A 14,886-nucleotide genomic window follows, 5' to 3' on the forward strand; every position below is an offset into this window, starting at 1 on the left:
AGATCATGGTGTTCCAACTGTAAGCTCATGAAATGGTGAATTGAAAGCACCAATGGCTTGCCTCAAGTGTGAGGACATCAGAAAACCACATAAACACAAGAATGCTACATTGAATTGAGTGTTCTAGATCCAAAAAGTTTGAATGTATACCTCTGAATTGGAGCACTTCAGACCACGAATCCTCCAAGTTTCTTGCTCCTCTTTAATCTATGGATGTAGGGGAAGTGAAAGGCTAAGGAATTAGGCTTTGAAGATCAGCTAATGATGCTGAATTTCAAGCTCGAAAGTGAGAAATTTTTTTGAACAATTCCTTTGGTATGGCTATGGTTTCAATGTTGCAGCAATTCAAATCTCCAAAAGATTGATGAATGAATGAGAGGAAGTGGTTATTTATAGCTGAAGGTAGGTGAATCCCAAGCTTCTTTCATGTGCATGGCAAAGTGAAAATGCATTGCATGGGCCTGTACAGGCGTGTGGAAGGCCCAATGATGGTTGCAAAAGCTAGTTGAGATCATGTAGAGAGTAAATGGTCGTGTGCATTAGACAGAACGAGCTTGCAATTCAAGTTTCATCACAAAATACCAAAATGCACATAAACGGAAATGAATTCGAAACTCACAAATGGTAAGTCCAAACGAGTATTGTGAGTAATGGTTGGAAAGCCCTTGAAATAAGGAACAAAAATCATGTTGGGCAAAAATTCATTTGGAATTTAGAAATTGATGAAAACTGGCTGTGAAAATCCAAGTACATAACATATTCAAAACACTTTGAAAAATTTCACCAAAAGCAAGCTTAATCAAACCCCTCTTTTTTATGATGCAAGCTTCAAATGAAAAAACCTCCAAAATAAAAGTTGTAGATATTTTCAAGATTATCAATTTAGACTCAAAGTTTGCATCATTTGGATTTTCTATGTCAATGTTATGGGCATTTGAAGTTGGGTACTTTTTCAAATTCAATGAATTAGGTCCAAGATGACCTATAATGTTTTGTATTATCACATGTATTTATTTTAGAATTATGAAATTTTTTCCAACATAACATTTGAATTATACATCTCAAGATTTCCAATTCATTTGGTTTCACCTCAAAATCATAAAAATTAAGGAAGTTATGTCCTTGGTAAGTTGACCCAAAATTAGGGTTTCAGTCAAAATGACCTATAATGTTTTGAAATGAATGATGACCTACCAAGTTTCAAATGGATTTTTGATGAACATGAAAGTTGTTCATATGGTTCTTAGGAACATTGTTTATCTTGGGGTGATCTTCATTTGACAAATAAATCAAAAGTTGTATCTCCATGGACCTCAGTTTAGTCAGATGATTTTGACTGGTCAACTTTTCAAGGCAAACTTCCAATCTTGATGAATAAATGATTGAGGATCCTAAAATAGGCTCATATATGCATAAAATAATGAATGAAAGCACTTCCCTTGATTAAATTTGATCATAGGTTGAGGTTGCTTCATGGGCAAGGCACAGTCAAAACACAATGGAATTAGGGTTTCCTTGGGAAACAATCCTTAAGCCCTTTGGGTTATCTTGATCAAATTGGAAATTTGAGATACTTGGGAGACATATATGATGGTTAGGAATTTTTTGGACCATTGTATTGCTTTTTCTCATCTTCATCTAGTTATTTTATTGGGCTTAGGAGCCTCATAGGAGCATTGGAGCACATGATCACTTGAGCTTCAAAACAAAAAGAGTTAGTGACATATTTTTGTGCTTTTTATTAGTGATCAAATAAGGAAATAAATAATATTCAATACAAGCATGCTTGGTGGTCTCAAAACACTCAAACAAATCCCACCCCTAGGGTTAAGGAGCCAAACAAGCTATGATCCTTGAGGCAATGCACTTGTGCAATAACATGATGCCATGAGGAATATTAGGGTCAAAATTAGGGTCTTATAGATATCCTATTTAATTTAATAATAACACCAAACAATCCCATTATTATTCCTTTCTTCAGACTCATGGAATCTATCAATAGCTTTCATGATAGAGATTCCCTTGCTACTGGGTTTCTTCTTTGAAATTTTAGGCTTTTGACTCATGATGATCATCACAAACACTTGGAAGATGAAAGATAAGGATATGTGATTTTTTTATTGCTCGTATCCTTATTCCATATAAAAAGAGTGATGGGAAAGGAATGAATCAGCCTGAATATACATGGATCATAAAGAATAGTTTAGAGGTATTAACTTGGTCCCATTGCATGTTTCCCAATCTTTGACTACTATAGGTTCTCCAATATGCACACTCCAAGGGAAATTATTAACTTTTCAAAGTGGATAACATCCAATGGCTTGGTGAATTTATCAACCAGTTGTTTGTTAGTTGCTATGTGTTATGGATTGACGACTTTGTCTTCGATAAAATCACTAATGAAATGATGATGAATGTCAATGTTCTTGGTTTTGCTGTGTTGAATAGGAATTTTTTAATTATTGATATCACTCAAGTTGTCAAAAACTATGTCATGACATCTTGTTCGACATTATACTCATTCTACATCTGTTTAATCCAAAGTGATTGCATGCAACTGCTTCGAGCAACAATGTACTCAACTTCAGTAGTAAATGATGAGACACAATTTTTCTTCTAGATGAACCAATACATTGGGTTGTAGAAAGGACAAAAATATTCCCCTTATGTACTTTTTCTGTTATCAGCACTTCCAGCCCCATGTATATCACAATACCATACAAGCATGAGTTTGTATCATGAGATAACAAGATTCCATAGTCATAAGTCCCACTTATGAACTTCATTATTATATTCACTTGAGAGAGATGACTAGCCTTAGGTTTGGCTTGTTATATAGCAAAATTTATATCATGCTTATTTAGAGACTTTGGTCTACAGCAACTCGATTTTCATCCCTAGAAAGCTTCAAGTGAGTTTCAGCATGAGTTCTTTTATCGACAACATTGTCAATACCAATATTTTTCACTATGCTCTTAGCATACTTTCTCGTAGACACAAAAATATTATCTTCCATTTGCTTAACTTGAAGACTAAGAAAATAAGTGAGTTCTTCTTAAAGACTCATCTCAAACTCAGGGTACATTTTTCGAAGAAATTGTTGCACCATCGTGTCAGACACGACATCAACACATATGAGAGCTCTCTCAAGACACTCATTGTTTTTCACAATGATTTCCTCTAGCATTTGAACATCCACTTCAAACATTATAACTTCTCTTGACAACATCCTATCAAGGGCTATATACTTCGACATCAGAACACTATCCTCATAAAGGAGAGACAAGTTACAAATATAAGCATCCTTAGTAACACCTTCATTGATTTGTTCAGATCGTCATGGACTTCCTTATTAAGCCATATTCTTCTTTGTTCCCTCTGAACCATGAACATTCAACTTTAATTTTAAGACACTGTAATCCTCTGCATCTGTAAGAATAGTTAGGCTTTTACCTTTCACTATCCTTATCATCTTGCTAAATTTTCTTGATATTGATAGTGACATTATTCGCATATCTCATGTTAAGACTTCTTAAGACTTTATTAAATCTCTTCCTCAGCTTGAGATAATCTTCAGAATAACATTCTGCTTGAACATCACAACTTTCATAACAATCAACAATCTTTGGAGGATTCTCAGCACCATGATAAATCTTTGGTTGATAAGTACCTCCTCATTTATACAAAAATCTCAATATTGAATAGAATATACCATCTCCTTGGAGCTCACCCAAATAGACCATGATGCCTTCTCTAATGCTAATCAAAAATTCTATTCCTCATAGGACATATATGGAACTCATTGTCCTAGGCAACTAATTCTACAAGTTAAACTAGTATGACTACAATGAATAATGTATTAGCTTTTACAAGATGATGAAGAAGATAAGAATAAATAAAACACTAGAGATTGGTAACCTAATTTGGTGCAAACAACAGTTACGCCAGGAGGGAAGTCTACCCAAGAAAGGAAATTCAATATTATCAATTTAGTTAAATTAATCTTACAAGAAACAACAAGCTCGTATTATTCAATGTCTCTTCCTAACACTATCCAATGAGTTTCCATTTAAGGCCTCCCTTTAAATATGAGAACCTACTCACATTTTTCTCAATCATACAACCTGTAATTGGGGTTTCTAATGCATTAACATTATTGAATGTTACCACTCAACAATACAAACCTACAATTATGCCATGTTACTGAAACATAGTTTGGTGTACAAGAACATGTTGAATCTACAACTCAACTAGACAAACCTACAAGTATCCTAAGTTATTGAAACATGGTGTGGTATATATACAACAATAACAAGGACTCAAAAACCCTAGCACTCTAATATCTTCAATGTATTTCTTGCTTTCTAATGTATGTTTTGAGCTCCTTATACAACAAAAGTATTATGGGCTTTTCTCCTTGGATCTTTGATTTAATTTCGTCCACAATCTTTGCATAATTTGTTGGATAAGATTTATTCCATAAATATCTCTGATAGAAAGATAAGATTTGGTTTATTTCAAATTCAAATTTAAATCACTTTTAAATTTGATTTGATCTTCACAACTGTCCAACAAATCATATAATGAAATTGCTAGATAAAAGCAACAATCTGGCATATTGAGCAAGACCCACATTTCGTACTCATATGTTGTGACATTGCGTCCAACATGTGTCCCTTCCTCACTATAAATACATCTCAAATTAGCTTGGAAAACTTGAACACTTCTCCATGTTGTTGTTTTGCAAAATGTAACCAATCCAAACGGAACAACATTATGATACATAAACAACATAATTCACTTCTTAGTTTATACATTCACTCATATTAAGTTAACTTCTAAATCTATTATACTCATCTTAATTTCACTTATTAGGTCAAATTATCCTAAAAATAACATAAAAGAAGCTATATTATTCATGTCAATAAAAGTTCACTTCTTATGTTATACATTCCGTCATCTTAAGTTGAACATATTTGCAAACATAAATTATTGAACCATGAAAGAAGTTATATTCTATATTATGAAGACTAACTTGTAACGTAGCCATTTCGTAAGATTTGAAGCAGTTAGATCAAATTTCGTAAGCTTTCAGGCTACAAAGGTAATCCTTCGAAGAAGACGAGTTCAATACATGAGTTTGATGTTTTTATTTTTCATGTTTGTGAAGAAAGTTTTTCGAAACGTTAATGGAGATTAGGATATATGAGAGAGACGAGTAAGATAGATGTTAAAATTTTGTTTTGAGAGAGACAAATGTTATGTACTAAAGCGAAATAACTTCGTTAATATATAAATATTATAACACATGTGTTTCAAAGAATAAATCCATACGTATATTTAACCTCTTCATCTGATACGTGTCTAGTAGCATGATATATATATATATATATATATATATATATATATATATATATATATATATATATATATATATATATATATATATATATATATACTATTAGTAGCAAATTTTCTAGTTATAACAACATGTTAGTTCATATAATGATAGCCATGAGAGGTGAAAATTGATTGATATTAGTAGACATAAAACTAAACCAAACATTAAAGAAGGTAAAAAAACATATTTAGACAATAGTTAGTTTCCTTGTTCATGGTCACGAAGCTTTGTCATATAAGTATAAATATTGTTCCATCTTACTTTGAAACAAGACATTCCTTCAAGGAAAAAAAACCTATATAAAAACACTATTCAAAGAAGATATGAAGAACTCCAGGATCGCCATAATTATGTCATTCCTATTTCTAGTTGACTTTTGTGCAGCTCAATCTGAAGTTCTTCAAATATCAAATTTTGGCGGAACACCAAATTCAGATATTACCCAGGTAGTAATTATTTAATGTTTAGCACATTTTTTTCCACTAAGTAAATATTTAACACATTTAATTGATTGTTTTGGCAAGGCTTTCATAAAAGCTTGGACTTTAGCATGTGCATCTCCAACTCCAACCAAAATTGTGATTCCAGCGGGTACATATATGTTGACTGGAATAGATGTTAAAGGTCCTTGTAAAGCTCCAATTGAAATTCAAGTTGATGGAACAATTCAAGCACCTTCAGACATAAATCTAGTCCAAAAAGGGTCTGATCAATGGGTCAGGTTCCAATATATAAACTCTTTAACATTATCAGGGCAAGGAGTTTTTGATGGTCAAGGTGCAGATGTTTGGAAACAAGGTAGAGCTGCTTGGAAAAAAGGTTCAAGTACTTCCACCAAAATCTCCATGGTAAATATTAATATCCCCTTATCATTGAACTTACTACTCATATACAAATAATTGTACCTTCACTTGACAGACATTTATATTTTCAACAGAATTTGGGCTTTAATTTTCTGAACAACACGATCATCCGCGACATTACTTCTAAGGACAGCAAATTTTTCCATATTATGGTTTTAGCATGCAATAATATCACATTTGATGGGGTGACGGTTACTGCCCCAGCTATGAGTCCTAACACCGATGGAATCCACATTGGAAAATCAACTGATGTTAAAATTCTTAATAGCAACATTGGTACCGGAGATGATTGTGTCTCGTTGGGTGATGGTAGCAGAAAAGTAACCGTCCAAAATGTCAATTGTGGACCTGGTCACGGTATTAGTGTTGGAAGCCTTGGAAAGTACACGACGGAAGATCATGTAGCAGGTCTTTTAGTTAAGAATTGTACCCTTAAAGAAACTGATAATGGTCTGAGGATCAAGACTTGGCCATCTGCACCAGGAACAATTACTATTACTGATATGAATTTTGAAGATATTACCATGATTGATGTCTTGAACCCTATCATCATTGATCAAGAGTATTGTCCATATAACCAGTGCTCAAAAGAGGTAATAATCACAAGAAAAAGTTACATCTTTATTTGTTTATTAGTCACAAGATAAACTTTTTTCGCGTTGATTATTCATATTATTTAATTAAAATGACTAACAATTTATTCACTTCTTCTATGGTTTTCAATGATTTAGAATCCATCCAAAATAAAGATAAGCAAGGTTTCATTCAAGAATGTTCATGGAACATCAAAAACACCAGAAGGAGTGATTTTTATTTGCAGCAGTGGTGTACCATGCGATGAGGTGGAACTAAATAATATTGATCTCACATTCAATGGAGCACCAACAAAAGCTAAATGTTCTAATGTTAGACCTATAGTCATAGGAAAGGCCCCTGCTTGTCAAGCTTAAAATGATTTTGGATAATCCTCAATATGCACATGATATTTCTTAATTTGGTTAACTTATTCTTTGAATAGTAGACAAACCATCCCCATAATGTGTGGATGTTCGTCAATATAAGTTTAGTCCCTTAGAAAGAAACAAATTGACATGTGTATTCAACTACAGTCATATATATGTTACTTTTATTATTATAAATTATAAATATTAAATTTTTCTTCGACGTATTGACTATAACCTTTACTCTCTCTTTCCTATACTCTTTTTTGCAAGTTTTCATTACAAGAAATAGCAAAAACCGGAGGGAAACCTATGGAACCTTTGGAAACATTTAAAGTGACCACCCATATGTGAAACCAAGCAACGAGAATGATATCATCCAGGGCCAATGGTAGAGGAAAGAGAGTTTGGAGAATTTGTATGGAGAATGGAAATTTTAGTCAAACGGGTAATTAATTGTCATGTAAACAATACAAAATCACACTTTATTTCTATTAATGAGGAAATAATTTGAAGATGACATAACTATCAAGGATATGATTGAAGCACTAAAAGGATTAGGTGGACTAATAACAAGGGCACCAACTAGAAAAAAATTAAGACATTATTGGATCAAATGGTGAATACTATAATAGAATGAAGACCAATTTAGAAGTCATGTAGCCTAAACTAGTCCTCTTCATAAGTCTTTATGGAGAGGACGCAGGCACATGAGATGATGCATTTTTATTTGTTTTTTTAAATTATGTTGTAATAAAATGTGTGGGCATAATTTTTTTTTAAATTATACCTAACATTTAAGTTTAAGATAATGTCTATCTTTGTTTTGATTAGTGTGGAACATGTGCTAGTCATTACTTGTGTGTTGCGTAATGCAAGTTTCATTTGTTTGTTGTATACTTAATGGAGCGCTTAATGAAGATTGACGAGCAAGGAAGAAAAGTCTTGAAGAGCAAGGATAACATTACAAATATCATTCTTATTCAAGAAATGAATATTTCTAATTAAATGGGTTGTCTTTCTTCTCTTGTAAGTCAATAAGGTCATTTATTTTACTATAAATAGGCAATGCCTAAAGCATTGTGACACGCCGCAAGCGTACGACAAATGCCAAGGTAGTTATAAAGAGTATCAAACCTCAGAGATCAATGGTAAATTACCGATTTCTATTCTATCGATGTAAAGATAGACCAACCGGATAGTGGAAAAGAGGGCGACTTAAGTGAAAAAGCACTTAAGTTAAAACAACTAATTTTTAAAGCAACTTTATGAAAACAAATTAATTTAATAAGTATGCTTAATTAATATATATATATATATATATATATATATATATATATATATATATATATATATATGTATATATATATATATATATATATATATATATATATATATATATATATATATATATATATATATATATATATATATATATATGGGAAATCTTCAAATGTCTCCACATGACTTAAGCATTTCTATTACGAGAATCCCTACATAATTTATAGAAAAATATATTATTATGGGCAATACCTACTTTATATATCGTATTGCCTTGCCTCTAACGAACGAGATGCCCTTCGGATTTCGCGCGTGCATAAACGTTTGTTAATGGTCATTACATTTGCGCAACTATTAAAAATTGGAACTTTTCTCCATTTTGTTTGATCACTTTGGTAACTTCGGACGTGATTGTTCAAGAATTACATTCCGACGTTCACACCCACCCTTTCAGTGTAAGGGGAACGCCTAAAAACACTCCTATTTTCATAGCGAGGTTTGAATTAAAAATTCATACTTTCGAAATAAAAAAGATAGCATTCTCGTAACTACCTTAAGTTCATGTGAATAGTCATATGATAGGGTTCATAACTCTTAGTCCCTAGTGGACCATTCATTCATGGTGATGAATGATCTAATCAAAGAAAATACTACAGAAAAAGACATGATTGACAAAAAGATAAATAAAGCAATAAATAACCGGATTAAACAAAGTAAAATACTTGAATAAAATTTTGATCCAGTGTTCCAATGGAGAATTTTACAATGAGCGATAAGAATAAATGTAAACTGAAAAATCCTGGATGCTTTAAGCTAAGGAACAACCATGTTATATATCTTATTCTAAATATGGCACAAAATCTCACCTTCAATGCCTCTTAAAACCATAATTAAATAAAATCCTGGCAATCAGAATTTTTAAAGCAGAGGGTATCGGGCCAGAAAATGAAAAAGATTTGGAAAATGCTTGCTTGCCTGTTACTTCCCGTAATAGCCATTACGAGTGACAGTAGCAGACCTATGGTAAATTTATTGGGGAACCTCAAATAGGGTTTGAGGTTAATTCTTGTTACCTCTCGTAATAGTCATTACGGGTGGTTGTAACAATGTTAGAATAAGATTTGGTTCTGCATTTATACCTTTGAGTTTTGATGATAACAATATAGTATTTTTGTGACAATAATCTTGGTACCCTAATAGTTTGTTATTGTGTAGCTTTAACAACCAATTTTGATTCCAAGTTTATGAAGTGCAACGTCATTAGTTTTTGAACATTTGTTTCGAATTCCGCTTTTGCACTGAATCACTCATGAGAAGTTCTGAAAGACGCTTTGTTGCTACTGCAATGTTCTTTTTGCTTCTGCCCTGGTTCACTCTGGGTAGTTCTAAAATTCACTATGTTCTAAAAGGCCTTATGTTGTTCTTGGTTCACTCCTAAGAAGTTATAGAAAGACGCTATGTTGTTTTTGCAATATTTTCTCCCCTTCTGCTTATGGATGTGACTCTCATTATCAAGCTTATGAAGAATAGAAAGATTCTGAAGTTTTGTTACTTAGCTGAAGAGCTCAAGCCAGACATTGACTCTATCAAGGTTTTGATTGAAGATTTTGAAGTTTTGTTACTTTGTTGAATACTCTAAATGTCTCAAGCCAGATGTTGATGTAATCAAGGTTATAACTAAAGATTCTGAAGATTCTTATTTTAGCTTTGTGTTTCTTCTTTTCATGCTTCATCAACTTTTCATTAGAAGCCAATCAATTTGATGATAAGATTAATGTGGATACGTGATCAAATAATACATGATACAAATCAGAAATATTCCTTCCACCACCTAAAATCGTGGGCGGAGCACTGTGCTATTCTTCACATTTGTCCTAATTCGTTAGTGGACAATTGCTCTTTTGGTATCCCCGAATTGTCCTCCAACTGTCCCTTTCTTATGGTATATAAATAGGACTTGTAGACTTGAAGAAAGCTAATGCAACAATTTACAAGATTGTTTTCTACATGAAAAAACTCTTAACTTTGTTCATACTTTTCTATAAGTGTTTGTATTTTATTTGTGTAAAATATGCTTGTGTAGAAGCAACTTCTAACACAAAAAGTTGTATTCAAATTTGTTTGTATATATTACCTTAAGGAGACTAGGTTATAACCGGATCCTTGAGAAGACAAAGAAAGTTGTTCTTTGTGATTTTTTCTTATGGAGACTAAGTTCTAATCGAATCCTTGAGAAGACAAAGAATGTTGTTCTTTGTGATTTTATGTAATTTGTTTGACTTTAGTGGAGTAAGTTCTTGTGTATAAGGCGAAATCACCTTGGCGGATGGACCCGAGTAGCTTTGATTTCAAGCGAACCAGGATAAAAATCCTTGTGGCTTTGTCTCTTTGTTCTCTTGTTTGTGTGGAGTTTTTGATTTGGTAAAAGCTTTTGGTTTTTAAAACACAATTCGACCCCCCCTTCTTTTGTCTTCACACATTCAATTGGCATCACGATTCTGATTGTGGTAAAGTTTTATCAACACTTCACTGTGTTCAGTATTGATCTAGATTGTGTGAGAAACAATGATCGCTACTAACAACAACTTTGTTGCTGCTTACAACAGTTAGAGAGATCACTACAGTTCTAAACCACCAATATTTGATGGTGAAAATTTTGATTACTAGAAAGATGTAATCAAATTTTTTTCTTGGATATGATGTTGATCTCTGGGACCTTATAGTCGATGGCTACGTTTACCTAGTAAATGCTGAAGGCAATAATATAGCAACAAGTGTTATGGCAGAGCGACAAGTGAAGGATTTCAAGAACCATCATTAGGATAGAATGATAGTGTTTAAAGTTATCTCTTATACTGATTATGAGAAGATAACAAACAAAGATTCTACTAAGTCTATTTTTGATTCTTTAAGAATGACTCATGAAGGGAATGCTCAAGTTAAGGAGACAAAGTTTTTGGCCTTAATCTAGAAATATACGACATTTAGAATGGAAGATGATGAAACCGTTGAGACTGTGTTCTCAAGATTTCAGATGCTTGTCGCAAGACTCAAGGTTCTAGACAAAGGGTTTTCTAGGGCTGACCATGTCAAGAAAATCATCAGAAGTCTCCCCAAAAAATGGACATATGGTAACTGCCATGAAGTTGGCAATGGAATTGAACAATATTAGTCTTGAAGAACTTGTTTGTTCTTTGAGAAGCCATGAGATAGAAATCTAGGAATATGAACCTCATAAGAAAGATAAATATGTTGCCTTGAAGTCCAAGCCTGAGAAGACAAGGGATTATCAAGCTGAGGAAGAATCAAATCATTCTGATGAAGACTCAAAAGATGATGATGATGAGTTGTATTTGATTTCCAATAGGGTCAACATATTATAGAGGCACAAGAAGAATGGATAAGGAATGTTTAGAGGATATAGAAAGACTGTTGGACATTTTGATTCTTCATCTGGACTAAAGAAGTAGGGTTCTTGTAAAGAGGTTATCTGCTACGAGTGCAAGGAGTCAGGACACTATAAGAATGAGTGTCCTAGGTTGAAAAAGCCAAAAAGGATCAAGAAAAATCGTTCAAAAGGCAAGAAGGGTTGATGGCTATATGGGACGACTCAGAATCAAAATCAAAATCAAAATCAGAATCAGAAGAAGAAGAAGAATCTGATGAGGAACGGGCCAACATTGCTCTGATGGCAACTATATATGATCTAGAAAGTTCTGAAGAACCAGAAGATAAGATATTTTCAGAATTAGAATTAGACTTCAATTCTAAAGAGGTATTATCTGAACTATCTCGTTCTGATTTAGAGTCATGTCTTTCTAAAATTCTAGAAAAGTACCCAAAGTCATCAGAGTGGGTACAAGGGCCTTAAATAAGTCCTAGTAGTTGCTTATGAAACTTGTAGTGAGCTTGAGAAGTATATTTCCTCCCTAAAAAAAAACTATTTTCTTTAGAAAGTAACAATTTTTCTTTGAAAAGAAATATTTCAAAGTTGGAGGAAGAAATAGTCTCAGAAGCCCCTAGTACTGATTGCATCATCAGATATGACAGATCAATCTAGGACTTTCTGGATAAAAGTATATATATAAGCAAAATGGCTTCCATGATCTATGGAGTAAGTAGAAATGGAAAAAAAGATCTAGGTTTATAGAAACTGGAAAACCTGACGAAAGTCAGAAGGTAAAACTGAAACCTCTCTATGAGGATTTCACGCCTATTGGCATTGAGCTTGACTATTCTGCACAAAGACAGAAGAAGAACATAGTTTTAAAACCTAAGTATCATGCACCAATTCCCCTTGATTATCCTGCTGCACAAAAACCCAAGGTTGTAAAATACTCTGGGAGAACTAACATGAGAGATGAAAATTGATTGATATTAATAGACATAAAAATAAACCAAACATTGAAGAAGGTAAAAAAAACATATTTAGACAATAGTTAGTTTCCTTGTTCATGGTCACGAAGCTTTGTCATTTAAGTATAAATGTTGTTCCATCTTACTTTGAAACAAGACATTCCTTCAAGGGAAATAAACCTATATAAAAACACTATTCAAAGAAGATATGAAGAACTCTGGGATCTCCATAATTGTGTCATTCCTATTTCTAGTTGACTTTTGTGCAGCTCAACCTGGAGTTCTTCAAATATCAAATTTTGGCGGAACACCGAATTCAGATATTACCCAGGTAGTAATTATTTAATGTTTAGCACATTTGATTTCCACTAAGTAAATATTTAACACATTTAATTGATTATTTTCGCAAGGCTTTCATAAATTCTTGGACCTTAGCATGTGCATCTCCAACTCCAACCAAAATTGTGATTCCAGCGGGTACATATATGTTGACTGGAATAGATGTTAAAGGTCCTTGTAAAACTCCAATTGAAATTCAAGTTGATGGAACAATTCAAGAACCTTCAGACATAAATCTAGTCCAAAAAGGGTCTGATCAATGGGTCAGGTTCCAATATATAAACTCTTTAACATTATCAGGGCTAGGAGTTTTTGATGGTCAAGGTGCAGCTGTTTGGAAACAAGGTGGAGTTGCTTGGGAAAAAGGTTCAAGTACTTCCACCAGAATCTCCATGGTAAATATTAATATCCCCTTATCATTTAACTCACTACTCATATACAAATAACTGTACCTTCACTTGACAAACATTTATATTTTCAACAGAATTTGGGCTTTAATTTTCTCAACAACACGATCATCCGCGACATTACTTCTAAGGACATCAAATTTTTCCATATTATGGTTTTAGCATGAGATAATAGCACATTTGATGGGGTGACGGTTACTTCCCCAGCTATGAGTCCTAACACCGATGGAATCCACATTGGAAAATCAACTGATGTTAAAATTCTTAATAGCAACATTGGTACCGGAGATGATTGTGTCTCGTTGGGTGATGGTAGCAGAAAAGCAATCGTCCAAAATATCAATTGTGGACCTGGTCACTGTATTAGTGTTGGAAGCCTTAGAAAGTACACGATGGAATATCATGTAGCAGGTCTTTTGGTTAAGAATTGTACCCTTAAAGAAACTGATAATGGTCTGAGGATCAAGACTTGGCCATCTGCACCAGGAACAATTACTATTACTGATATGAATTTTGAATATATTACCATGATTGATGTCTTGAACTATAAGACCCTAATTTTGACCCTAAGATCCCTCATGGCACCATGTTATTGCACAAGTGCATTGCCTCAAGGATCATAGCATGTTTGGCTCCTTAACCCTAGGGTTGGGACTTGTTTGAGTGATTTGAGATCACCAAGCATGCTTGTATTGTATGTTATTGCTTTTCTTATTTGATTACTAACCAAAAGCACAAAAATATGTCACTAACTCTTTTTGTTTTGAATCTCAAGTGATCATGTGCTCCATAATGCTCCTAGGAGGCTCCTAAGCCCAATGCAATGGCTAGATGAAGAAGAGAAAAAGAATGACAATGGTCCACAAAGTTCCTAATCATCATATATGTCTCCCAAGTATCTCAATTTTCCAATTTGATCAAGATAACCCAAAGGGCTTGAAGATTGTTTCCCAAGGAAACTCTAATTTCACTGTGCTTTGACTATGCCTTGCCCATGAAGCAATCTCAACCTCTGATCAAATTTAATCAAGGTAAGTTCTTTTATTTGTCATTTTATGCATATATGAGCCTATTTGAGGCCCCTCAATCATTTATTCATCAATATTGGAAGTTTGACTTTGAAAAGTTGACGAGTCAAGTCATCTAACTAAGCTGAGATTCAATGAGCTATACGTTTTTATGTGTATGTCAAATGAAGCTGACCCCAAAAGAAAAAGTGTTCCTAAGAAGCATATGAACAACTTTCATGTTCATAAAAAATACATTTTAGGCTTGTAAGGTCATCATTCATTTCAAAA

The 14,886-nt window shown here is 33.3% G+C and overlaps 1 protein-coding gene and 1 pseudogene across 1 annotated transcript; both read left to right on the forward strand.

Annotated features, from left to right (window-relative positions):
- The first annotated feature begins 5,691 nt into the window (after positions 1-5,691).
- Positions 5,692-7,425, forward strand: LOC127129174 (polygalacturonase). Its single transcript, XM_051058454.1, has 4 exons — positions 5,692-5,847; positions 5,926-6,249; positions 6,339-6,857; positions 6,996-7,425. Exons 1-4 carry the CDS (start codon positions 5,725-5,727, stop codon positions 7,212-7,214), a joined length of 1,185 nt encoding a protein of 394 aa, XP_050914411.1. The 5' UTR covers positions 5,692-5,724; the 3' UTR covers positions 7,215-7,425.
- Positions 7,426-13,050: 5,625 nt separating this feature from the next.
- On the forward strand, positions 13,051-14,142 carry LOC127130904 (polygalacturonase-like; annotated as a pseudogene).
- The last annotated feature ends 744 nt before the right edge of the window (positions 14,143-14,886 follow it).

This window comes from Lathyrus oleraceus, chromosome 3 (assembly GCF_024323335.1).
Source record: "Lathyrus oleraceus cultivar Zhongwan6 chromosome 3, CAAS_Psat_ZW6_1.0, whole genome shotgun sequence".
NCBI classification, from domain to species: Eukaryota; Viridiplantae; Streptophyta; class Magnoliopsida; order Fabales; family Fabaceae; genus Lathyrus; species Lathyrus oleraceus.